General features: G+C 41.6%; 1 protein-coding gene across 1 annotated transcript; it reads right to left on the bottom strand.

Moving 5' to 3' along the window:
- Nucleotides 1–1,523: 1,523 nt before the first annotated feature.
- zw10 (zw10 kinetochore protein) lies at nt 1,524–12,287 on the bottom strand. The gene is made up of 16 exons (XM_015337609.2): nt 12,031–12,287; nt 10,909–11,043; nt 10,585–10,686; nt 10,112–10,189; nt 9,581–9,740; nt 8,917–9,066; nt 8,392–8,586; nt 7,896–8,032; nt 6,462–6,644; nt 5,971–6,209; nt 5,590–5,661; nt 5,080–5,249; nt 4,498–4,628; nt 3,214–3,345; nt 2,824–3,026; nt 1,524–1,807 (listed from the first exon to the last, which is right to left on the bottom strand). The coding sequence occupies exons 1-16, from the start codon at nt 12,133–12,135 to the stop codon at nt 1,687–1,689; spliced, it is 2,313 nt and encodes a 770-aa protein (XP_015193095.1). The 5' UTR covers nt 12,136–12,287; the 3' UTR covers nt 1,524–1,686.
- Between the last annotated feature and the right edge of the window lie 14,733 nt (nt 12,288–27,020).

Here is a 27,020-nt window from a genome sequence, read left to right as displayed (position 1 = left end):
AAAAAAAAAAAGTAAAATAATATCAGAATCTAGCCTTTATATATGAAAAGAGTATATTTCTCATTAAGTCTGAAATGACCCAATGGGTTCTTCTTTAATTATTGTTTTAACATATTTTACTGTGAATATTTGCTTTATATTCTAATTTAATTGACCCTATTCTAATTGTTTTGTGCACAGTGTAGAGCAAGGAAAATAAACTGAGACAAGCAAGTGTAAAGATTCTGGGACACAAGATGGCAGATCAAGTCATTTTTAAATTAAGGTAGACTTGGAAGAACATCGAATGCTGTTACAAATGAGTGTTGTTGGCATACAAAGGTTATTGAAAGCCTTCAGTGGTTTCCTTTGACTATGTCTAGATTATTATATCACAAGATTTAAATCTCTTTGACTTTGAAACTTGTCTTTTATTAAAGTCAAGGCAGTAATGCTGACGATTTTTGCACAGCATGAGTCACAGAAAAAAGCAATTCTCTGAGAACACATGCTTAAAACCTTCACCAAGACATAAACCCTTTAGATTGTTAGTGCCTTACAGCAGTAACAGAGCTCCATCTGAAGGTCTGGAATTCAACTATTGTACCTGAACACTGTATTATTGCTAGGAAAAAAGGTTAACAAAAAACTACACTATCATATCACGACACAACCAAAGGCAGTCAGCTGAGAACAAGTTGAGTCTTTATCAGCTCATTACCTTTCTTAAGTATTTTGTCAAAAGAATCAGAAGTTTTAAACTTGAGGGGAAATATACTTCTCTACTAAAACTGAATAAAAACGACTAGAACTATTTATCTGCTTCTATTTTTCATTCACTAATGTACCTTTTTTATAAGCTAGGAAATCATTCAATAATTTTGCTTGACTTAAAAAGTGATATTGCGCAAAGCTAGCTTTGCTTCAGCATGAGGTTTTTGATGTATAATGTTGGAGTCAAATACAGACAATGCCTTACTTCATCTTACTTTCTTCTCGTTCAGGTCAAGAAATTCATTATGTACTTCCTCTTGTATTGCATTAAACCATTCTGACATCAACATAGCAAAATTACAGAAGCTTTATGTTAACAAAACACACATTCTCTGCATGCAACATATGACAAAATGAAATTGTGAAAAATACACAATGTCTATAATCATTTCTCATCGGGAACATGGATAATCTGGGGAATCAAAATTACAAGACTCAAAAATCTTTGGAATTAAATATAAGATGGAAAAAAATGTGGTTCTCCCTGTGTTCTTGTGGGTTTCCTCCCACAGTACAAAAAACGGTAGGTTGATTGGCTGCTGTGAAAATAGGCCCTGAGTGCTTAGCTGTGTTTCTGCCCCGTGATGAACTGGTGTCCCATCCAGGGTGTACCCTGCCTTACACCCACTGCTTGCTGGAATAGGCTCCAGCTCCCCTGCGATATGGAATTGGAAGTGGTTAGAAAACAGATGAAAGATAGGTAGAAGACGGATGGATGAACAAAATGCATAAGATCCGATACTAGACCATGATCTGAGTCAGAAACAGTATAACTTTTAGAAGACTAAATCCAAAGCCTTTATTGAGTTTAGTACATTTGCATAAGAAAAATAAGCCCATCACTAGAACAAAAGTATATAATGGAGGATGTTTTCCTTTCTTTCGAGGCAATAACTATTTACATTCATCACAGTGTTGCAGACAGTCGGCTGTCTACTTGATCCTGGCAAGAGCTGCTGCTCGCCTGTCTGTGTTCTGGAAAAGTGCTCGGATCAGGCTCTTCACCTCGTTGGGGGAGAATTCCATGGCCAACGGCCCCTTCCCATCAGCCCATCTGGAGAGAAGACACACAGCACAATCAGCCTTCAGGGTCACATCTGCAGTCACCATCAGCTGTGCTTCTGAGGCCCAGTTCTCAATGTATGGAGTCCTTCTTAAATGACGATTTAGGCTTTGAGGTACATGGAGTCCTTTCCCCAGCTGGAAAAATGTGTCTGGGGTCCCCCCCCCCGAATATTTCAGAATATTCAAAGACCATATAGCACTTCCTACAGTACATTTAAAAAAGGATTTTGGAAATATTTTCAAGGTCTTGTATCAACAGCTCACTGACTTGGTAAATTAACTTACATCCAAAAGAGCTTTACACATGAATCCTCTGCAAGTAAGCCTACAAAAGGTCAGGGTTTAATTTGTCCCTGGAACTGAAGATGCACAGGGACTTGGCAGATATTATTTTATAGTAGCAAGTCAATGGCACTGTATTAGGACCGTGTTTGGAAAAGGTCCAGATTTCTAAGGTGCAGGTGAGGACAGAGCCATTAGTACAGCTAAGAATTCATCCTTTCACGTCTTCCCTCTGGCACTGCCACAGTGTTCTATAATTTCTTCTATTCAAAGAGACCCCTGAGAAAAAATACTAGTGGCATAGGAGCAAGGCTGTAATCCATAAAAAACAAGTTTTGCTGAAGGTGAGTTTTACTTCATTGTACTTCCGTCCATCAAATTAACTGCACAAACAAAGCCTGGGGTTGCTTCAGGCTTTGCTTGTGTGTGACAAAGAGTGATTAATGTTGTATTTTTTGTCATGTATTTCCAGACGATGTGTTCTCAAGATGTTGTATCCTGGCTGAAACACTGCTCCAATGCAGGGTGCACAGACAACACACTAATGAACCAAGGCAAACTGAAACACACAAAGAAAACCAACACAGAAGACTTGCACCGTAAGGAATCACACTCCGTACACAAAAGCTAACTGCCTTGCCCCTGTGCCACCTTTGAGGAGTCTGGATTCTTGTTAAAAATATATTAAAACACAGTATTCAAAACCAAAAATGAATGGTGTACCTGTCCACAATCTCTTGCAGATTAGCCTGCAAGACTATCATGAGCTCCTTGAAAGTCATCCATTTGTGAACATAAACCGGCACCTCCTCCTGGTATTTCTTGTTCTTGTTCTCTTCAGGCAGTGGAGTGAACACCAGGGGTCCTTCTTCAATGACTGTCCTGCAGAGTGTGTACAAATGGTCACCATCTTCCGTCGAGATGTCCTGGGAAAAGGAAAGAAGGAAAGTCCATTAGTGGAACATAAGGTACCTCATGAAAGCAAAGCAATGTAGGGTTTCAGACCTTTTCTGAATATAACCGAAACCTGTCTATAAATGGGAACAGTAACTGTAATCACAGTTAAAGAGAAATACAGCATCAATATATAAATCCATGTAAAACTGTCAATACCTCCAGCATGGTGATTTTTGTGATGATTTCCGAGATGGCAGTGTTAAGCAATGTTCCCATAGCTTTGCAATATATATTTACAGGAAGGACATCTTGCCAGACTTTACCCAGTCTCTTCAGCTGATGGATAACCTGCAGTTAAAACAAAAAATAAAATTAGGCTTAAAATAATAAGCAAGAGTGCAGGTTGAGGGACGGTTAACTTTATTGACTTAGTTTTGCAGTACTTGGATATAAACACTTTGCACTAAAAGAGTGTCACTGACAAATTAAAAAGGAGGAGATTATTTTGGAACTAAATTGAAATGGAACACTGGTTCTATTCCATTTGACAGCAGCCGTAAACAAAGGCTATAAGTTTAATGGTCTGGTGGAAGAGCTGCAAGTTGTATTTACTTGATGCTCCACACAAACTTCCTTCAATGTTTAAAGACAGACTTCCAGTCCATTTTAAATTTACAAGACCCTGTAATTTATGTTTAAGCTCTATAGATGGTGATAATATGAAACCTGAGATACTAGGCAGAAAAACCTTTTTATATAAATTTATTTAATAAACGTTTATCTATGATCTGGAAGATGAATAGACGGAAGACAGAGGCATGTTTTAAAATGAAATGATATGCATTTTAATGGAAGGGGATGACATCGCACACTTTCAGTGTTGGATGAATCACGTTTGTGCATCTGCATCTTAGTGCAAAAAAAGACGTTTTGGCTGGTAGGAAATTACAGCTGCTTTTGCCTCCAGCTGAGTGATGAATCCATCTTCCATGTCCGGCTCCATGGTAGGAAAAAATATTTCCCAATTTTTTACTAATTTCTGGCCTCATAAAGAATATTTACAACTGTTATTGAACATTTCATTTAAAAAGGCATTTATTTAACCAGGGAGTTGCGCAGATAATCTACATCAATATTCAACATTGCTATCTGGCTATTGCTACAAAGCCTTCTTCAAGATGTTACAAACAACATAACAAAAACTAACTATATTAATACTAATATGGAAATATTCAAACCAAACAGTCCTAATAACTAACACCTCACTTACTAACACTGGGAAGTTAGTTACAGTAAAGAAGAAATTTATTTTTTCTTCTAAACAAGATTTGAATGAATTTTATAACAAACCACTGTAACAAAACTAACAATGTTTGAAGGTGTAACTGTTGTTCAAAGCTCATAGAGCCAATGTATCAATTCTGTTTGCAGCTTCTGCCATTTTTTGGTTCCACCATAAAGCTTTTCGGTCTCTTTAGTGTTTTCCCCTTTGTCTCTCACCTGTCTAACAGCTTTGCTGGCAGCCGAGTAATTCTCCTCATCATCCAGGTTGGAGAAATTCCTCGCAGTAGACAACCTCTCTAACATCTCCACTTTCTGAGCGCGCATCTGAGCCAGGAAACACTCTGTGCCTGGGAAAGATAAATGAAACAGGATTAAGCGGTAGGACAGAGGCTTTTGCCACCAACAGAATATTAAGCATGTGGGTATACTGTATATTATTCTCCGCACGAAAATCTTTGAATTCACAAGGTGGTGTTATGCTGCTCGCTAGGTATCATCTTATGATATTTAAAGATACTGGATGTCTGACCTGTATACTGACCTTAAATGCAGTGCTAAGAAATAATGCGGTGAAGAAACCAACCAGTAAAAAATATCAATCAAATATCACAAGTTTGTGTTAAGTCACATATATTTTCCAAATTTAGATGTGTGCAAAAGAAACAAAGGATTTGTTACTGTGATTGTGGTGTAATTCTGTCATTCCACCATATGCTGTTTCGCCTCAAGTGATTGTATTTGTATGCAAATGTTTTCCCCTGAAGGTTGACCCTTCATCTTTGCCCATGTTTCGAATACCCAGTCTCCTGAAGCCTGGCACCAGGTCGATGAAGGTGGCAGCCCCATCACAAAGAGGCTGAGGTAGGTGGTATCTGAACTGGTGTCCCAGCGTCAGGAGATGGTGAGCGATGAACATGCAGTTATTGTGGTGAATGGCAGCCAGCTGAGGGAGTTTTTGAAGATTTTCTCTAAAGAATAAAAAACATCCAAATTGCTTATGCAAAATGAATTTCAGGAGTACACAACTACTTTCGCAGAAGGACAACTAGATCATACCTAGCGACATCAAAATGTATTTCCAATAAAATCTGGAAAGAAATGGAAGGATTCGGAACACAGTACTGTCAACTCTTGAATGACATGCACAGTTTTGTTTATTAGTTTAGAATTGATTTTAATGTAAAAGTTTACTTCACTTGAGGAAAACACATTTTCCTGTGTGCCTTCATACTGCAATGTCCATATTACATTTCATGTTGTGACAGTATTTGACATGCATTCTAAGTGGCATGTACTGTAAAAACTTACTTGTGGTAGGTTGGCACGACATCATAAAACAACTGGAAAATATTTCTGACTGTGTAGAAAAGCTGGATTGCGCTGTAAAAGAAAAAAAGTGCACAAACTGTTTTCCTTAAAGGCATCATAATTGTCCTATTTTGTTTCATTTAAAATGTACCATTTGAATGTAAAGATCTTGCATGATCTGGGGGTTTAATTTCTTAGAAACCCAAAGGAATTTCAGCACAAGGAAACCATACACATCAAAATAACATCATCCCATTTCAATAGTACTGGACGAAGTTGAAATCTGAATGCTAAACTAGGAGGGTATTACAGCAGGCATAACAGAGCACTGCTTTACAGCACATGCAGAAACCAGTGCATGCATTTCTGTTGAGGCCTCACCACTGCTTGGTGCTGTTGGAGGCTTCGGAGAGGGTGTGATAAGCCAGTTCTATCAGCTTCTGTACCGACTCGCTGATGCGGCACACCGGCAGAGACAGGGTGCGGTGGCTCAACCGATTCTCGTTCTCCAGGTTGATGGTCTCATTTCGAAGCATCTTCACCGCCTTGTCCTGTCCCGTCTTGTCCCCTGAGCTGAGGTTGGGCAGCTTGGGGATGGAAACTTTGGTTTCTGGGAAGATCTGCCTCAGAAAACAGCAGAGGATAGAACATGAGTTGGGGGAAAAGGGTTAGATCGAGTGAGCTGCGTCAGTGTGTGAACTGCAAAGGAACAAGGAGAGGTTCAATCCACACTGAATTGAAAAGGAACAAGACAAGCACACATCATTTAGGCTCCATAGTCCAGTATATTTCTCAGAATTATGCTGGCCATTACAAACTTCAGAGCATTTTACAAATAAATACCCCAGCTTTCCCACCAAGAACGAGCTAACCTTCACGGTGTTGTGTATCTCTGATGTCATCAGGTTTCTGGCTGTGACGATCACATCTTGGCATTTTTTACTGGCAAAGTGGACATTGACATTCCTAGCATACTTTAACAGGTCTGTGGAATCACCCTTGAGAAAATGCATCTCCTTCAGTGCCTTTTCGAACTCTTCAGTCTGTTTGATGACCTAAAAACAAAAGACTCCATAAAAATGAGCTTTCAGACTCTAAAGGAATGACTCCTGTGAGAAAAAGTTAATGCTTTTTAATCAGTTTTCCTCTACTGATGGATGGAAATCAACCTTATTTTGACAGAAAATGTTTACAGATACAACCATTTAAAATTTTCAAGTGGCATACCTCAACAAATGCCACAGCATGACAGATTAATAAAAATGTCGATAGGCGGTACTGATGCAGGACTTGCCCTTTTCTATACATCTGCGTAGTGAATCCTTAAAGTACCACAGCTGCTGTATGTCAGTCAAATCTGATTTTAATAATATAACACCATTACTGCTTTCCTGCACTAATCATACCATACAGTATGCACACTGTATTAGTGACAATTTCATTTGATTACTCACAGCTCAAAGATACGCTGTGTCACAATACAGCATAACACTAACAGAATTAGCCATTTTATTTTATATTTTGATTGTTAACAATGTATTGTACATAGTGGCTTTAAAAACATTGTATTCAAAAGTATTATATCAAGGAAATCACATTTTTGCCACAACAATGCCACAACAATAAATCAAAATGTTTCTGATTTACAATATGCAATATTATTTCTTGTTTCTCATTAATTTTGTGCATGTTTTTGTTCAGCGTTGTTTTATTCTAATATTTTATTTCAAAGCACTTTGAAATAGAAAAAGACAGTCAATTCGGTTTCTCTTCCTCTGCAATCCAGTTATACTTTTAACAAACCATTCCCTTGGGGTTAATAATCAATACAATAATTATTGTAAGAATCATTGTATTAATTAATAATAATACAATTATAATCACAAAATTATAATAAACTAATAATAAAATACAATAAATAATATTTTTATATTATTTATATAAAATTTTTTAAATCACTATTAAATACAGTGTTAATATTATCAATAAAAGCAGCAATGACACATAGAGTTTGGTTTGTTTGTCTATAAAATTAAATTAAAATATGCAAGACAATTATGCCACGAACAAATACAATGCATATTTGATTTATCATAAAACCATGATTATTAAATTAATCGTTTCAATTGCTACCAATCGATCTGCTTTGGCCAGTGAAATGCTGCATTTGTCAAGCCGAATCAAACTGCAGGACAGCGGAAAAGAGTTTTGAGGCACATTCTGATTGGATTCACCTGTGTTTATATCTATAAATATAAATTCAAATTCATATGTTTAGTATTTAACACAAAGCAGCAGCTCCATACCTCTTCATACTGTTCTAGCTGGCTGCTGTTTGCTGGTATGGAGTATAATAAACATTCTCGAATAATGCAGTCAGACATCTCTTCCCAAATTAAGTCGCCAAGCATAACAGAAAGCTTCTTATCGCCGACAGTGACATCTGTAAAACACATTAGAAAGACCTTACAAATTGTTAGAAGAAACAAGTTTGAACAAAGGGGGAAATTCAGGGTGGCAAAGGGAACGCCTTAAATTATTTTAAGGAAAGTGTTCCGCAACATAGGAAGCGGTAAAGTTGTGGCTTTAGAATTCCTCATGATTCCATTATGTTCTATATCTGCATCTCCCAGATTGTGTTCTCCTTTTTGTCCTCCTATTTGAACGCTCTTTCTCAGGGATTCAATTTAAAGAGAAGGGCCGACCGGAGAGAAAAAGAGAAACGACAGCGGTGGAGACAGGCCGAGACGTGGCGGAGGGGGGGAACGTGGAACTGAGACCATCCAGCGTGCGAGGACCTACTGAGCAGGTGTGTGTACAACTCCTTCAGGACCGCCTGCACTTTGATGTACGCCTCCGAGGGGGACAGGTGCTCCACTGTGGTCTCCATGCAGTAAAAGGTCAGGTCAGTGCCCTGCCCGGGCTGCCCCGTCATCCCAACATTCAGAGCGGGATACGTGATGAGAGGCTTCAGCACGTACTTCAGGAGCACCTGGCCTGGGAAAACAAGACAGAAGAAATAAACTTTAGATGCTGTGGAGAGGTGGAGAAAACGTGTAAGAGTGTCTTTCATTTGAAAAACAACGGCATGGCATTCTGTTGTTGCTTTTCTTTTTTATTTCTGGGTTAGCCGTGAGAGAGAAAAGGAAAAAAATAAACATTTTAAATTAAAAAGACAATAATAGAAACCGTGGTCACCTTAAGAGTGGAGCAAAAAACCTTCACACTTAATTGGAGTCGTAATCACGCCTGTAATCAGGCATGCCTGGTTTCTATAGGGAAATGAATGCACAGGACAATAATTGTAGCACAAGATGTCTGCCTTACTGAAGAATTTGACTTTGTTGTTTAGCTCCCCCAGTATGGCAAGAGCCTGCAGTACATTGGCCAGCTGGGACTCTGTGCTGCAGTCTTCCTTCAGTCCAACACAGCACAAGCGCAGCTCTGTCTCCATGAAGGCCTCCACACTGGTTAGTTCTGACAAAGCAAAGGTGATAATTTTAATTAGTCATATATAACATGCATGCTACCTGTTGCTGTACAGGTCCAAAGTATTCATAATTTTCACACATTCATAAAGGTACAAAAAAACTTGGCTTTCTTTTTAAAGAGCTTTTCATCCGTGACAGTGAGAAGTTTCAGCACTGATATTCCAAAAACACACTCAAGAATGCAGGTTTAGATGACCAATATTGCATTACAATTGCCTTTTTCCCCCCAGTTTGGCAAGAATATAACTTCAGTCTTAACATTAAATATAGACCACCGCTTTACATATAGGATAATCGTGTCTTTTGTTCTGAAAGGTATTTAAAAAAAAACAGTGGATTAAGACAAACCTGTATATTACAGTTACTACACTAGTGTGTCATAAAACTGAATGGGAAGTGGTGTAACTGGAGAAAATAGCCCTGTATGTTCATCCACAAAGGAAAAGGAAAAGCCAAGTTGTGCACAAGCATATGTCCCACCAGTATATCTTCAATGTCACCTTTGGCAGAAGGCAATTTCCACACTGCAAGTTTCTGCCACTCCTGTCCAAGGTGGTAGATGAGGTTCTGCTTTTGGATGGTGAGCTCAGTGCTCAAGGCCTTCAGGATCTGCAGCTCACAGCCCTTCTTTGCTTTCAAAACCTGCACATTGCTCTGCGCCTGAACACAGTGGGGTTAGTACAGCAGCATCAGAGATCGGCACAGTCTTATTTCAGTCAAATTAAGATTTCACCCAAAAAATGTAATACTGTTTGAGTAGCATTCAAGTACACACTCCAATTTGGATCTATTTCTTTGCTGTAAGTGTTTTATTTGTTACAAGGAGCTGCTGTAGAAATAAAAGTAACTGATTATTAACTATTCATTTTCATTAGAACACGTATGTTAAAAAAATATTTGGCTAGTGGATTAGTGGTATTTCTTTGACAGCTATCTATCAAATTCAGAACAACACGGGGTTGATATGGGTTGTTTTTCCAATGTCCCATATTTTTAATGGTTAATTTCTTTTCCAGTGTGTGGATTTCTACCTTTTCAAGCTGCTTGGCTGCTTCAGTGTACTTCTTCTCCAGCAGTGCTCGGTGATAATCCTCTATTGCAGTATCAAACTAAACAAAACAAAATCAGACAGAAAATTTAGCATTTCTACTGGTAATGATCTGGGAGGCATATTAAAAGTACTCATTTTTGTTTGTTTCTACAAAATTGAGGGGAATACCTGAGATATCTGAGAAAAATCAACGAGATTTCCCCTAATTACTGCAGTCAGCCCAGCATGGGAGTTAGCCTGCAATGGCACACGATCCCACTAAAGAGAAGTCTTATGCTCTCAGTTCACTTAGCACTGCAGATAGCAGGTTATACCATTGCCCTGCATCCCACAGTGCCTCTGAAGCCCTATAACCTCTCTTCATAATCTTCCATTCTAATTCCTAGAGCTGGTACATTTTCACACCTTGCAACCACTGTTTTAGAACCGTTAAGCAATGGCAGATCTCTCTACCTGCTGCAGCTGCCTGAGAACGCGGATGCCCGCTGCGTTCTTCTCCATCCGCAGCTTCTGATCCGTGAAATCGTCGATGGCGTCTCTGAGACTCTTCTGGGTCTGGAAAAACAAGGAGGGACCCGAAATGAGGGAAGGAGAGAGAGAGAGACCTGGCTGTGAAGCGTGTCCTACATGAAAGTTCTCGAAACCACCCCAGAGGGAAAAAAAAGCTCTCCTGCTTTTCCCTTTTCAGAATACGTTGAAACCATTTGGAATCCGCTTCCTCAGAGCACCCCCAGCCTGACGTCCAGATTCTGACTGAAATACGTCTTATACAAGCACCTCATTTTCGATGCAGGACTTCAGGTTGTCCATGTCCCTGGAGACAGCATCCACCTGCCTCATGAGATCTTCCGCACTCTGCATGCTGGGCAGGAACTCGTCATACTTCTTACTGATCATGTCGCATACTTCGCTCTTGGGAGAAAAGGACAGGGGGAAAAAAAAGATAAACATCCTAGACCGAGTGAAACAAACATCCAACGAACCAGCTCGTGCAAGTTCTTACAAGGGCACAAGCACATTCATCCTCGCCTGGTTTTCAGCTCAGGCCCTGGCATGTTTTGGTAACAACGGAGGAACATTGCAAAACTGAGATAGGAAAAAACTAAGGTGTTGCAGAGCAAACGTTTCATATTTGCTAGGCAGGGTTTAATTGACACATGGAGGAACTCAATAAAACCCAGACATGAAAACTACAGTAAGGTGCTACAGAGCCAGTGTGTTGCATTTGCTATGCAGGTAATTACTTAACACATACGACAACTTTCATACTGTACCTTGAGTAGGTAAATTACTTTTATGTGAGACATATACCGGTTTATACTGGGATTCTAGATATTCTTTGCAGATCCAAACGAAACTGGGCAGAGAAAAAGGTCCTCGCAGCTTCTCTCTCACAATCCCTACAGTGGTATGTCTACATTGTACATGCAAGACCTGATTATAATCGAAGAGCATCCATAATACAACTACATTACACATTAAGAGTTCCCATGAGTAAGTTTTGCAGACAGAAAGTCTTAAGAACTGCACGTTAATCTACAGCTACTACTAAAGCATATGTTAATAACAAAACAACACGAACAACGAGTTCAACAATACTGTACTCCGAATAGGACAACGCGAGAGCTTAATCTTGCGGAGCAGTGCATGCTAACCGAAAATGTAAACAAGTGACAACACACAATGTTAGTGGATGGGGGGGGATAATAGCTGCAGAACTCCCAGATGACACGTCATTTCCAGAGGAGACCAGAGAAACATCCCAAGTCCTTCAAATACCTTACGATTCTCGGGACTGTTCCGATCTTACCCCTAACGTCTTCTTTGGACACTCCGTCTACTCCACCTACCAAATATGAAACCGATCTTCCCGGCGCACTGTTCTCTTGCTTTAATTACCTTTATCTCCTCCACTTTCTGGGATAGTTTGTTTATTTTACAGCACAAATCTTCTTTCTCCAGCTTCCCCGAACTGGCGAGCACCTCTGTCACAAAGGACGCCATGTTTAACAAGTCAATATCTTAGGATACAGAGATAGGACAGGTGGATTTATATTATCCTTTACACCAGAATAAGCGATCCCCCGGACGATAACAACCCTTCCAGCCTGCGCCTTTCGCCCGCTTTCAAATTCTCTTAAAAAAAATGACAGCTTCCCTTTCGACGTGTCGGCGTGGGATTGCGTTGCATTATGGGAATTGCAGTTCTTCCTGGAGTCGCATGTTCTCTCAGCATCCGCTTAAGCAAAGTGACCTCACTTGCCGTTCTTTTTCTTGAGGGGGCGCTTCCAAATCTTTTACCCATCAGTTTTAAGGGCAGATTCATTACTATGTACAGTATAATCATTACCTTTCTTTTTTTTTTCTTAATCAACTTTCTAACGTGATGTTATTTTGTAAGCTTAATTGACATTTTTCTTTGCATTTCTATATAACGCTTCTCATCCCGAAGACAGCGAATCCTTATTATGAGAGGACGCACTTAAATCAACCGCTTTAAGGCCGACACACCTGAGTGATGCACAGCAGCCCTTAACCATTCGTAGTTATTTTGCTCATTGAAACAAGAGAGAACTTCAGCTACAATTGGTTAACTTACATGAATCCAGGGAGCAAGTTAGTGTGGATAGTGAGATTAACACCCCTACTCTTAGAAAACAGTAGTGACAGGATCTTCTGTCAGGAAATTCTGTATTTACACATTTATCTCTAAAACTAATTAGGCTAACTGACCTGATTAGGTTAATACTCCAGTTAGAGCAAAAACCAGAAGGACTAGGTGCTTCATGTGCTGAGACTGAGAGCCCTGCTGTGAAATCTTTTTCACTGGGAAAGCTGGGAAAGGAAATCAGGACTGTGCCCATTGTTCAGGAATATGACAATATCCCAGCAGGACAGAGAGGGTAAGAGCATCCTGTCTGTATGAGATGTCAGTGTGAAACAGGCTTAAGCCCCATGAAACCAAACTGGAGCTTAAAATGAAAATCTTAAAACTAATAGTGTACTGTGTAACATCTAGTGACTGTGAAAAGAGCCAAAAAGAGGACTGAGAGTGGTTTAAGATATTTAGGGGACTGGAGTGTTTAAGGCAAATTAAAATCTGGCACTGAAGAAATCACAGAAAATACAGGTCTGGACTCGAGCAGTTAGGAAATTTGACACCATATTGAAATTGAGCAATTGCTCACTCAAAACTTTAAGTATTTGTCAGTTTGAAATATAAACAAATGTTGGAAATGGCAAAGGAATCAGATAAAACTGATAAGGAGAAAGGGAGATTGTTATTGTAAACAACATTATTGGGAAAGGGAATGAGTTAGTTCTTCAGCTATAATCTTAAACTAATAGTTGCATTTATGGTAATGCTTTACTTGAATGAGGTTAAAGAAAGACTGTCAAAACTCCTTTATAAGCACTACACAATCCAATAAAGCTTGTATAGTCCTTTAAACTATTCCAGCAAATGACATTTCAGGAATAGGATTTTTCATAACAATTGACAATATATAAGCCTAAAGCTAAGAGCAGAGATTGAGAGGTAGAAAGTGATGGACTATAGAACTGAGGAGAATTATCTTTAGAAGTACCTTTGTAACAGTGGTCATGTATAACAGTGGTATGTATGTGAAATGTTATTTTGCTAAATGGTTGTTATGCATGTTTTCTTGTAACATTGTATAGTGTTTATAAAGGTGGGTGCTGCACATTGGTGGTGGTGGAGGGGAGTCGCCATTACCTGTGAAGCCCTTTGCATGGGGTGTCCAGAAAAGCGTTATATAAGTGTAAGCAATTATTATTATTATTATTATTATTATTATTATTATTATTATAACTGATTTTTTTTCTGCACTCATTCAGGTACAACATTACTGCATTTACAGTATATATGATTTTTAATTCCAAAGAATGTCAAAAAGCTTTACTTGTACATTTTTAGTGGAAGAAAAGGATTTAAAGAAATCAAGGGATGAAAATGAAAACTCACAGGTGATATGGTCGTTTGTGTACATGAGGAAACACTGAAACCAGAAACAAATGGGATGTTATTTCAGACTATACTGACGATTTAAAAAAGTCACCGTGCTAGTTTAATTAAATGCCTGCTTACCAAGCAGAAGGACCAGTTCTCAGTGAATTTGGAAGGAGGGAGCTTAACTGGGAAAAAAACAGTTAAATAAATAATCAGACAATAGATGGCATCAAAAATGTTGGAAGGCAAATTATATTTCTCAAAGTAATGTCTCAGTCTACTTTGTTAATAGAAATTACAACACTCTCATCAATCATAATTATTTTTAGATACAAAGGACTCTATTAGCAATGCATGTTTTTAAAGTGGGTCTGCAACACGGACTTCCTCCTTTGCGAGACATCAACGGAGAACCCCAATTCTGATCATAGCAGGCATTAACAAGTTTTGTGATGTAGGAAGACAAATAATATTGTGAATTCAGATCAATAACCTGAAGTAATTTCAGATTTAATGACAAATCTGTATATGTATAAAGGAATATATAAATGATAATCAAATCATTATCCCTTTCTCTTACTCTATTTCTGATATAGATTGGGGTATGCTGAAATGTTTAGAAGTACATATTTCTAATAATGTTCAAGGAAAAGTTATGAAAGCAATGCTGTAGAACCCCTAGAAGGCTGTTGTAGGAAACTTGCATTTTGGCTCAAGCCCAGGCTGTGGTGTTTCTCTGAACCAAAATAGCTCCTGAGCAGGCAGGGATTGGGAAGCAGGTGTACATTATTGAACTAGATACACCTGAGCATTCCACATGAGAATTTTAGAGCTTTTGGGGGAGGTTCCCATGGAATTAGACAAGCCTCTGTAATTAATGAAGAGGCTTATAAAATTGAAGCCTGGAAGGAAAACATTTAGATTGTGCTTTGAGTTGCAGAGGAACATGAGCATTATTTATTGTGAGTTGTATTGTCAGTGTTCCTATGGCTCTGGAATACTAGAATCTGTGGTGAGAAAAGCAAGATGTCAATAGCTTGGAAAATTCAACCAGAACCAGTTATGGAAGACAGCTGATCATCTGTAGGATCTGCCAAGCCATGCTGTCATTTGAAGATGCAGTAATTGATGCAGTCCAGTAGGGGGTGCTACATGTGCTGAAATGGTGTGTGCCAGCTCATGGGTACGTTCTGATCAGGTGAGTTGAAGTTGTGGAGTAAATTGCTATTGCACAACTCCTGATCAGCGGAGCTGAATGCAAAAACAAGTAATCATGACAAGGTGTGCTTAGTATCTCTGTATGTTAAAGATGTGCTTTAGACGAGGGTTAGCTGGCTGCTCTTCTGTACTGCCTATGGATGTAGTACAGTCTTAAGCACAGGACTAAATGCTATCTTCAAAATTGAGGTTTTGTAGGTATGTACACTTTGCATTGATCCTTGTTGTAAAATCTGGCACAAAAACCACATACCAAGGGACTAGGTTTGTAGGCTTTTAAGGAAAGCTGTATACAAGGAGAAGTCCGGTTGTGTTCCTGTCTTTGAGGAGAGATCCCTTCACTGAAATCCAAGGTAGGACACTGCTGTAGAAGTTGAAGGTAGTCTGGATAAAAGGATCAATCTAACAGCCAAGTCCTGTCTCTACTTGATAAGTCTGGGATGGTCTGGATGTCTTTCAGTGATGGCTCATGATCTCGGTAAGGTTGAGGAGCTCAAGCCCTCCAAACGTGGGAGTTAACAGCGTGACTGGTGTGAGTAGGAATGTTAGTCTTGAACTATTCTGAGAACTCTACAGGTGTGCTTTCCCACCCTCTCCCCTAGCCTGGAGTCCTCTTCATATGGGAAGACTGGACACTGGTAACAGAAGCTCTGCAACAGGATTGGGACAATGTCCACACTTCATCTATAATGTGGATATTTGGTCTGTATGGTGATCTTCTGACTTTCTCATGTCCTTGACCCTAATCTTGTAAATGTCATGTCTGTCCAATAAAGTAAAGCTGTCACTGGAAGTCTCTTGAATATACAGACATTACCTTCTATGGACTCCGTCCTGTGATGCTTAGAGCTAAAGATCAGTTAGTCCTCCCACTGATAATAGTATCTACTTGGGTAGCTTTTCTTGGATAACAGTGCCACCTTCAGGAAAATTGCTGAATATACCGGTATGTACCAGTTAGGTGTTAATAAAGACAAATCACACCTTGCACTAACTAAGGAGCCTCAGTTATGCAGTTTTCACACTTGTGATGCACAGATTAAATAGCCTGAGATCTGCAATTGCAGATGTACAGAGCAGTGGCTTTGTGGTTAAGGATCTGTGCCTATGACAGGAAGGTTGCTGGTTCAAATCCTGCAGCTGGCAGAGGAATCCTACTCTGTTGGGCCCCTGAGCAAGGCCCTTAACCCCACTTGCTCCAGGGGTGCTGTACAATGGGTGACCCTGAGCTTCTCTCTGTGTCTGTATCTTGTGGAGAGCAAGCTGGGGTATGAGAAAAGATGAATTCCTAATGCAAGAAATTGTATATGGCTAATAATGTAACGTTATCATTATTATTGACAGGAGTGGGGCAGTCCAGGTCCTTAAATCCCACTCCCACTCCACACACCACTTGCAATGATGGACTGGATTGTCAGGTTCTGAAACAGTCCAGAGACAGTGTTGAGATCAGCCAACAAGGTAGTTGTTTAGGTAAAGAAATGAGAAGTTAAATGAATGGGAAATATTAACAAGCCAGGATTTTAGTATAGACTGGAATTTAGCCAGGCCTCCAGGTTTTTATACTCCTACACTTTAATTGTTCTGGACCTCATAAAGATTTAACATTATCCAAGTGATAGATCTTACAGCATGGGATAAGATGGAAGAGCACGACCAATAGGTCTCTCCTGCCTCAAGCATCACTTGCAATAATAGCCTAGATTTTCAATTTCTGTACCAGTCCTGAGTAGGTCCAGACTTGCTTAATATAACATCAAGGCTTTTTTTTCCCCAGATGTGCTTCCTGACTGATGAAGTGAGGAGTTTCTATTGAACAAAGCTCAGAAACCAGAGACAAGCTCTACTGTTATGTGGGGGGGGGCTGGAGTACCTGCATTTCCTTTTGGTCAGTTGCTCATATAGCTGAGCAGCCAATCGTATTGTTTTCCACATAACTGGTGATAATGCTAGATGACTTCTTCATACACAACGCGGAGCCTTCTTTGGGTGTGTCAGAGGCTCCACAGCCGAAAACGTTGTTTCCTTTCTTCTCTTCTCTAGCTACTGCAGCTACGTACTTGACCTGCTTGAATCTTCATATACTCCACTATGAAAGTTGTTTTGAAGTCCCTGAAAGATCAGAGCTGGTAGGATTACAGATACACATTTTGTTTAAATTAATTACAAGGCAACCTTCTAACCTCTGAATCACTTATATGTCTTCATAAATACTCTAACAAATGAGTTAGAGGACACCTCCCAATAAGTATCATGTTCGACAACAGAATCTACCTTTAACAAATGTTGCGTACATAGGCATGTAGATGGATTTAAAAGTTTCTCATACAGTATGTACATTGCATGGTGTTTACTCCAACTGATGTGGACGTTGTTATAGTGTAAACTCATGGGTTTCAGTTTAGCTGCTAAAAGAGTCTTGAGCTGTGTGTTATGGTGACCAAGATATGCTGCCGCCACAGTGTGTACAAATAGAACATAATTGTAACAGTGTACGACTCGGTCACTGTTACTGTTCTCATTGAAGCAGGAGACATTTTTAATTTAACTATTAAGTAAAATACTTGAAAACCAAGTAAAAATCAAATCATTTAAATGCTTTGAAATATTTAAAAGAGTAAAATGTGATTACAATCTAGGTTTTTTATTTGTGTAAAAATTGTTTGATTGGAAGCAATCCAACTGGCATTATGAGTGGAAATATTTTGATAAATGACTAAGAATATAGCGTGCAACTTTATGAATGCAGCAGTTACCCCCGAATAAGACTGCATATAGCATCAGGCTGAAAGAGTGTGATTTACTTTTTACTACTGTATATGAGAACATGATGAAACTTTTCCTCAGAATTACAACATTTTTTCTTGCTCTGGGGTCCGCTTAAAGGCACCCAGTTTCATAAGGCATTATATTAACAGTGATTCCAATGTTTCTATTTTCTTTTTATTTAATAACTGTCCGCGTGTAGCTCAAATAAGATCAAATTCAAGTTGTGTTCACCGGCCAGGTGGCGTAGCGGGCAAAGTCAGTGTTGCAGCTATTGAAAACCAGGCTCCAAGCCCTGTGGTTTAGAGTAGCCTAGAGCCCCCCCGGCACCTCTTCGCTCAGAGCGGGTTCGAATCCAACCCGGGTACGGTCCGATCACGCTCCACCGGCGAAGTGCGTTTTCCAGCAGCCGGGTCTGCACCGGGCCGGTATTTTTAGGGGGGTGGCCATTCTAGGTCACACCCCTAAGAATGGGGAACATTGCACGGGATTAAAGTACTAAAAGGGGTTTACAAAAGCGGGACGAATGACGTAATTGCAGAAATTGGCGGCGTTTTACGTCACTGTCACCTGGCGTAAATTCCCCACGAGTGCGGCTCTCCTCCCCTCTCACGCGTGGGTCTGATTCAAGATGGCGGCGCCGGCAGTTTGCGAGGTAGCGTTTCTCTTTTTAAACACTTTAAAATGTTATTTTTCTACCCAGAACGGGCTGCAATCTTGTTTTTTTTTTAGGTTTCCTTCAGGTGCGAGACTTTTCAGAAAGATGTCCTTTTATTGAATGAACAGTGTATTTCTGTGCTGTTTGAACGGGGTGAAGTTTCCCTGAGAACCCATTTTCTTAGCCGAACCTTGTTGAATACTAATGCATTTTTATTGGTGTCGTTTTGCAGAACTTCTGCCTCCCATCCAGTTGCAGGAACCGAGACCTAAAGGTGATGGGACCAGTTAATGATTATTTCTTTGGCATTGTTGGACATTGTTCGGAATTGCCGGCGTGGTGGGATTTTCAAATATAAAATGGTAAGAAATCCTCCGTTTTAGAATCCGCTAAATACGCTTTATTTTAGCTAACCGTTGTGGAATAAAAGGTGTGAATATGTTTTATTTAGGAACTTGCCTACCTAGAGATTTTGCAACTCTTTTTTGCTCTTTTCTTGTGCCCCACTTGTTAACTATTCTTATTGTTTCCCGTGTAAATCCTGTGTAAATCAAGTTGTGGTCTTCTTCATTGGCTCTATAGACGTGGTAAGTTATGGTTTTTGATAACCCCCGAATTGCAAGCGTTAGCACTACATATGAGGAAACACTAGATTATATTTAATACATTGCACCAAAAAGCTTAAGAATTGTGAATGGTACTGAGCAGGAAAATGAACCGTGTATAACTGCCATTTTGCTGCATGTAGTTTTTGTGTAGCTGGTGCACTGATATTTATTTTATTATAGGTTAATTCTGATTAGTGCTTACTGATAGATGTTTTTCATCAACAGGGGGTCTCCTTTGAAAGGCGCATGCTAGTGTCGTGTGTGGACACATTCCAAGCTGCACATCTGCAGTGCCTGTCTTGCAGCGTGCCGTGGTCACTGTCTGGAGGGATTCGGTTCTCTCTCCCAGATCCTGGACAAGCACGTGCCTGTTCGCTGGTCACTGAAATCTACGTGTTCAGCGGAGCTTTCGTCTGGTGAGTAGGGCCTTCATGGCTTTGACTGTCTGGTTCTCATCCTGCAAGTCAGCTGGGTTTACCAGAGCAGCAGGAGAACATGCACTGTCCTGGTGGCATGTTGTCACTTCAGCATGAGTCTGCATGAAGGCCAGGTAGTGAAGACCCAGGACATGGGCATGTAGCACCGTGCAGCCAGGGTGCCATCAAGCACTACAAGAGGATTTTGATAGCAGCTAGACTGTCGCACTCGGGCCTCATGGTGTTTGTCTGTGATGTCTTGATGGGTTAGAAAATAATGTTGAACGGAAATAACTGAACAGTAGAAGATGGTGAACAATCTGGCCTCCACATACCAGTGACAGGAAGGCATTGTCTTGATGTATAAGGCATATGGGTTAATTTGTGCTTTTCTTTCCTGATCTTCACTAGGCTTGTTATTCCACAGGACAGATCACCACGTCGTGAGCTGACCAGTGCTCTCCATGAACAGGTGAGTTAGGGCTCACATTATATTAAATCATGTATTCTGTATCATTGGTCATTATTCATGATATTGATGCATATTTAATGAAAGTGTTTCCTTTGATGCTTAGTATAATAAACACTGAGCTAACAATCTAAACTTCATTCTTGAATGAGTGGCACTCCAGGTGTAAAGGGACTTCACGCCAGCCACATTAGTGCAAAGTGAAGTGCAGATGTGTTTAGGCCCATCCATGTTATTACCACTTCATCCAATTCAGGGTCGAGGTAGAGCTGCTGGAGCCTGTATCGGCAAGAAATGGGCTCAAGGCAGGGTACACCCTGGACAGGACTCCAGTCCATCGCAGGGCACATTCACACTCACAGCCACATGTAGGGCATATTTCCCTAGAAGCCAGTTACCCTACCAGCATGCTTTTGGACTGTGGGAGGAACCCGGAGGGAACCCACGTGAGCACAGGGATAAGGTGCAAACTCCATGCCGATAGCACCCCGGGTCCGGGTGTGCACAGGCAGTGATGATTAAATATCCTCAATATTGCACTTGGCTGTAGCCACCTGAATTGGTCTGGACTCATCTTGCCATGAGTCAGTGACTTGCCTGTGCACCATTGTTTCTCTTCTTACCTGCCAAATGTATCACTTTGTGACACTGCTTCATGTCCAAGTGAAATCATGTTGGTGTTTTCAGAAGCAGTTCTTTATCGACACATTCTGAAGAAAAGCATCATATTTATTGGCTGTAATGCAGAGCAACAGTCTCTGCATTACAGTCCATGTGAACTGGGGAAAACAGCTCTAGAAACGTTTTGTGTAAGACTTGCATTCCAAAGGGCATGTGTTGTCTTCTCCCTTAGACAAAGAGAGCCAGTACTTGGTGAACACGACTGCTGCAAGTCCAGTTATAGTTTTGCCATGACCTGCCTGTTGCTGAAGCCTCACTCCAGCGGGATTCGCTCTGTTTCCACAGCCGGTAAGTGTTGTCACTGTGCTCTTGGTTTGCTTAGAAGCAGCTCTTTATTGAAACCAGGCATACGTTTTGTGTTTTTGGTTTTAGAAATAGCAGGGCCCCCAAAAGTTATATTGCTCTTAAGAAATAATTGAAGGTGAAGAAATTAACATTACTGCTATTACATAGAATATTATGGTGTATCTGTAGTGAGATGAGGTTGTGTTCTGCCATCCAGTCAGACCACCACAATATGCATTAATTATGGGAAATAATTGAAGAGAAACAGATGCTTGAAGTGGTTTTGTAGCCCCATGTTTTTCTTTTAGTGTAATGTTTTTAAGTTTCACTTGTTGAAGTGGAAACAATGTTTCCTTGGGTGAGGGCATGAGGACTCTTTCAGCCTGGGAATAAGCAGGTATGACATGGAGGTCATTGGCTTCATTTTCCCTGTTTACTTTTGCCTCTCAAGGTGCAGAAAGTGTTGAGCAGCCCATCCCTGAAGCTTGATTCACCACGAAGAGAAGCAAAGTGTTTCCCAGGACCTTTTAAGCCAGGTAAGACATTAGTTTTGTTGCTGTAAGTGTGTGGAATAATGTCGGTATAGTCTTCCTGGGCTGGAAGTTCTCGGTTTTGTTCTGTAGAAAAAGAAACCTGTAGCTCCTGTAGAATCCCAAAGCTCTTGCCAGACTGATTCTTCAGTTTGTGTGGCAAAAGAGAGGCCTCTGTGACAGCTGTCACTCCGCAGTATCGTTCACACGTGTCTGAGGGATTTATGTGTTGAACCTGATCAGATTAGCTCGATCTAAGAGATGCTTTCTTGATCCATATGCATGGTCTCCAACAGCAACCCACGTAGTCTTTGTGAAACTCATTTTTCTTGTAGTAAATACAAGAAAATACAAGGATTCGCTGCAGGAATCCTACAGTACATTATTCAACTCGTACTTCAGAACATTCAGTCATTTTACGTCGTCAGGGCTTTTTCACATCTTTCCACACCTAACAGTGCTGTACAGTGGCTATCAAAGGTATTCACCCCCCATCTGGGGCTTTTCTTCTGGCTGTCAGAATCTGCATGGCCATCCCCCAGTACTGCTGTTGTATGCAAATAGGGAGTTTTCGTATAGAAGTGTGGTGCTGTTTTTTTTTTGCACTGAGGTTATTATTGTATTGATTGTGCAGTTTAGACTCGTGATGGCTGGGAGTTACCTGAACATTTAGGTGAAGTCGGTATTTGACCACCCAAAACGTACAAATCAAAAACTGTCTTTGAGCTGCCACATTATTTTAACACCGGATGGTTCCCAGCCTTTTCTGACTTCATGACAAAGTGCTCTTGGTTACGGTGGCACGTTTCTTGCCTAGTTTTTATGTCCGTTTCCAAACAGCTTGTTTGTTAACAGTTGAGGACTACAGACTCATTTTAAGTGTCTAAGGAAAAGAGCTTTGTGCCTTCCCAGAGTTTTACCTGTGATGTGAAATGTATTTTTTTGGAAATGCATATCCAATATGTCGTGTAGTAATCTAGCTTGCTAAAGTTTTTAATTGTGCCAGGAATGAATGGGACTTTTTGAAAAGTGTTGAGTTGCCTGACGTAGCCGTCTCTGTTGGCGAAAAAGCCATTTGTTGACTAGCTGGTTTAAGATTTGTATTAGTCTTCTCCCCTTTTGCCCAATGTGTTGTCGACAGATGTTTTTCATTTCATTGCTGTATGCGAAAGCAGGAAAATGTCATTTTCTCGCACTTTGTCACTGAGGTGTCACTAATGTTAGTCTTTTTCCTGTCTCATTTTAGACGGTGCCAAAGACTCAAGGAGCCTTGCTGCCAGGGGAACACACTCAAGTCTGTCTTTGGTGTATTAATAAACATAAGTGCTTCATTTCCTTATGGTGTTATGGATGCCTTATTTCTGTGGCCGCCTCTCTGCTTTGTGTTCCAGGTCTGTGGGACTTAAGAATAGCTCCTCCCCAAACAGGGAGATAGCCAAAATTTGAGCTGGTTTCAGGGGGACACAGGTGGGGTTATGGTGGGCAGGAGATGGGGAAGGGCTGGCTCCTCCCCAAACAGGGAGATAGCCAAAATTTGGGCCCGTTCCTGGGGGACACAGGTGGGGAGTAGCTAGGAGGGCAGAGGGTGGGAGATGGGGAAGGGCTGGCTCCTCCCCAAACAGGGAGATAGCCAAAATTTGGGCCCGTTCCTGGGGGACACAGGTGGGGAGTAGCTAGGAGGGCAGAGGGTGGGAGATAGCCAAAATTTGGGCCCGTTCCTGGGGGACACAGGTGGGGAGTAGCTAGGAGGGCAGAGGGTGGGAGATGGGGAAGGGCTGGCTCCTCCCCAAACAGGGAGATAGCCAAAATTTGGGCCCGTTCCTGGGGGACACAGGTGGGGAGTAGCTAGGAGGGCAGAGGGTGGGAGATAGGGAAGGGCTGGCTCCTCCCCAAACAGGGAGATAGCCAAAATTTGGGCCCGTTCCTGGGGGACACAGGTGGGGAGTAGCTAGGAGGGCAGAGGGTGGGAGATAGGGAAGGGCTGGCTCCTCCCCAAACAGGGAGATAGCCAAAATTTGGGCCCGTTCCTGGGGGAAACAGGTGGGGAGTAGGTGGGAGATGGGGAAGGGCTGGCTTCCCCCAGGAACGGGCCCAAATTTTGGCTATCTCCCTGTTTGGGGAGGAGCCAGCCCTTCCCCATCTCCCACCCTCTGCCCTCCTAGCTACTCCCCACCTGTGTCCCCCAGGAACGGGCCCAAATTTTGGCTATCTCCCTGTTTGGGGAGGAGCCAGCCCTTCCCCATCTCCCACCCTCTGCCCTCCTAGCTACTCCCCACCTGTGTCCCCCAGGAACGGGCCCAAATTTTGGCTATCTCCCTGTTTGGGGAGGAGCCAGCCCTTCCCCATCTCCCACCCTCTGCCCTCCTAGCTACTCCCCACCTGTGTCCCCCAGGAACGGGCCCAAATTTTGGCTATCTCCCTGTTTGGGGAGGAGCCAGCCCTTCCCCATCTCCCACCCTCTGCCCTCCTAGCTACTCCCCACCTGTGTCCCCCAGGAACGGGCCCAAATTTTGGCTATCTCCCTGTTTGGGGAGGAGCCAGCCCTTCCCCATCTCCCACCCTCTGCCCTCCTAGCTACTCCCCACCTGTGTCCCCCAGGAACGGGCCCAAATTTTGGCTATCTCCCTGTTTGGGGAGGAGTCAGCCCTTCCCCATCTCCCGCCCTCTGCCCTCCTAGCTACCCCCCACCTGTGTCCCCCTGAAACCAGCTCAAATTTTGGCTATCTCCCTGTTTGGGGAGGAGCTGTGCCTAACCCACCTCCTGCATATGCAAAAAAGACCCACCTGCCTTTCCTGCCCTCTCCTCTGCACAAAGAGCAGCAAAGCCTGCAACCAATGAAGAGGCAACAAATGGAGCATACCATAGTTTATTGAGTACAGTGCAAAAGGAACACAGACAATAACAGGAGCAGAACCATCTCTGGGACATGGGTGGTTTGAGGTTCCAGCAGCAGAGCCATGGGGCGACAGTCCTAGACGAGAAACAATAACCATGTTAACAATTGCACAAAAAAAATTCACAATGATCAAATATTACTGAAAATAATCCCATCAGCTGAAACAGAATGGCTTCTCCATAGCAGCAAATGGAAACTGGGTTGAGTGGCACCAGACAACAGGTACAGTTGGTTAAACAGTCTCTAATAAAACAAATGGTTTCAAGAGGAAGGGGTGCACAGCTCTACAATTCGTCTGAAGGCCCCAGCTTAAAAATGCTCACAAATAAAATGAGAGTGCAGATTTGGTGCCGTTCTGCTCTGGCAGCGGCTGGTTTTTACATTGGCAAGTTAAATAAAAATCTAGAACCTGAGGCATGCAACCAAGAAGCAGTGGGGTTACGGTCGTGGTTGGTTATTCTACTGGTGATGCACAGAATAAAAGCAAAAGCTACATTTCAAGAAGCTGATCTACAGTTAGTGGACAAAACTGGAAACACCTGGGTAAAAGGGCTCATGCACGAAGCAGATTGGCATGCTTGAGGTCTTGTAGAAAATGATATTTACAACTACCAAGGCTGCAAGAAGAAACTGCAGCACATTTGAAAGTGGGGTGATGGTTAGGGCAGGTTCTGCAGCAGCTGCAGTAAAACAGCTCAATTTGCTCTTGTTTCACAATGAATGGTACCTAAAGCATGGAACTCCATGGGAAAGACCTCATCAACAAAGGATGGAAGCACATACTCCCAGGACTATGGTATCCATGCATCAATTGTAGGTGCAAGGCAAACAGAGCATGTGTGGTCACCCAGTAGTTTGATGAGCATCACACTGATGTTATCCATCTGTCATGACCTTCTCGCCGCATTTAGGGCCAATCAATAAATTAAGGGATATTCTGGAACAACCCCCAAGACAACGTTTTCTCACGGAAAGATGGCGCCACACCTCTCCTGCAGTATCGCACATGCTCGGGGACTCTCTGCCCGTACAGATCATATGAACTGCACATTTTGGACAAATGCCCTCTTGGCGTTTCCAATTTTTTGCCCACTACCTATACATTCTATAATAAATCAAGAGCACACAGACAACACTTACCGGCTGCGGAAACAGAGTGAATCCCAGTGGAGTGAGGTTTAACCGAGAGGCAGGCTTGGAAAACTGGACTTGCAGCAGTCATGTTGGCCAAGTACTGGCTCTTTGTATCCTAGGAAGAAGAAAACAAATGTCATTTAAAATACACTCCTTAGACAAAAAGTTCCCAATGTTTACAGTTCAGATTGCACAGCTGAGATTTACTGTTGCTCTCCATTAGAGTCAATGGATAAAACGCTTTGTCTTCACTTCACTTCTCTCTACAAGCTACCATGAAGCAGTCTCATTAAGTGATAAATTTGGCAGGTGAGAAGAAAAAAAGATTCACAGCAAGATGAGTCCATACCAATTAGTTGGCTACCACCAAGTGCCAGGATCCATATAGATTTCACAGAACTTGGATTCAGTCCCGGAACAGAGGTGCTGTCTGCATGGACCTTGAACGTTCTCTCCAGGTTCACATGGGTTTCCTATGGGTGCTCCTATTTACTCACACAGTCTGAAAACAAACTGGTTGATTGCCTGGACAAAGAGCTGAGCATGTATGCGTGTGTGCGCCCTGGGATGGACTGGAGTTCTTTTCAGGGTAAACCCTGACTTGCCAATATGTGCTCCACCTCGACCCTGAATTGGAAGAAGTGGTAAGAAAATGGGTGTCATTTAAAGCACCCCCACAAATGAACTCATATGCCCTACATATCAAGAGAACCCCTTTCCGTCATTAGTATGCGAGAGGCCTGACTGGCACAATATAAAGCACAATGTTTTCAAGAAAAGGGGTGCACAGCTCCGCCAACGGTCTGAAGGCCCCAAATTAAAAACGCTCACAAATTAAATGGTGAAACAGATTTTGTTTTGGTACTGTTCCGCTCAGGCAGGAGGGTTTTTTTCATAAGCAAGTTAAATCATTAGTTTTAGTGGGGCACCTTTGCCCTGCTCAACCAAAATCTAGAATCTGAACCATCCAGACCACATGGCAAAGCCCCACTCAACACACCGGAGGTGTGATGCAATGGGGTTACTGCCACAGCTAGATATACTACTGGTGATGCACACAATAAAACCGAAAGCTAAAATAGCTAAAAATGAAACAGCTACCTTTTTAAGAAGCTAATCTACAGGTAGTGGACAAAACCATGGAAACACCTGGGTAAATGTGGAACACCTAGAAAGCAAAGGCTTCCATTCAAAAACAGCTCACGCATTAAACAAATAAGCATGCTCAAGATCATGCATAAAAACACCAGAAATGCC

This window comes from Lepisosteus oculatus, chromosome 23, assembly GCF_040954835.1.
Source record: "Lepisosteus oculatus isolate fLepOcu1 chromosome 23, fLepOcu1.hap2, whole genome shotgun sequence".
Classification (NCBI taxonomy): Eukaryota; Metazoa; Chordata; class Actinopteri; order Semionotiformes; family Lepisosteidae; genus Lepisosteus; species Lepisosteus oculatus.
The sequence above is the reverse complement of the archived record's forward strand: the minus strand, read 5'-3'. Positions and strand labels throughout refer to the sequence as shown.

What these genes read in the sequence shown, in the direction of transcription:
- zw10 (XM_015337609.2), bottom strand. Translation starts at nt 12,135, where the DNA reads ATGGCGTCCTTTGTGACAGAGGTGCTCGCCAGTTCGGGGAAGCTGGAG. An exon ending in AGTCCTGCATCGAAAATGAG is followed by an intron (nt 10,687 to 10,908) that starts GTGCTTGTATAA and finishes TTGTTTTTCCAG; the next exon opens with ACCCAGAAGAGTCTCAGAGA. An exon ending in GAAATTGCCTTCTGCCAAAG is followed by an intron (nt 9,067 to 9,580) that starts GTGACATTGAAG and finishes TTGCTTTGTCAG; the next exon opens with AACTAACCAGTGTGGAGGCC.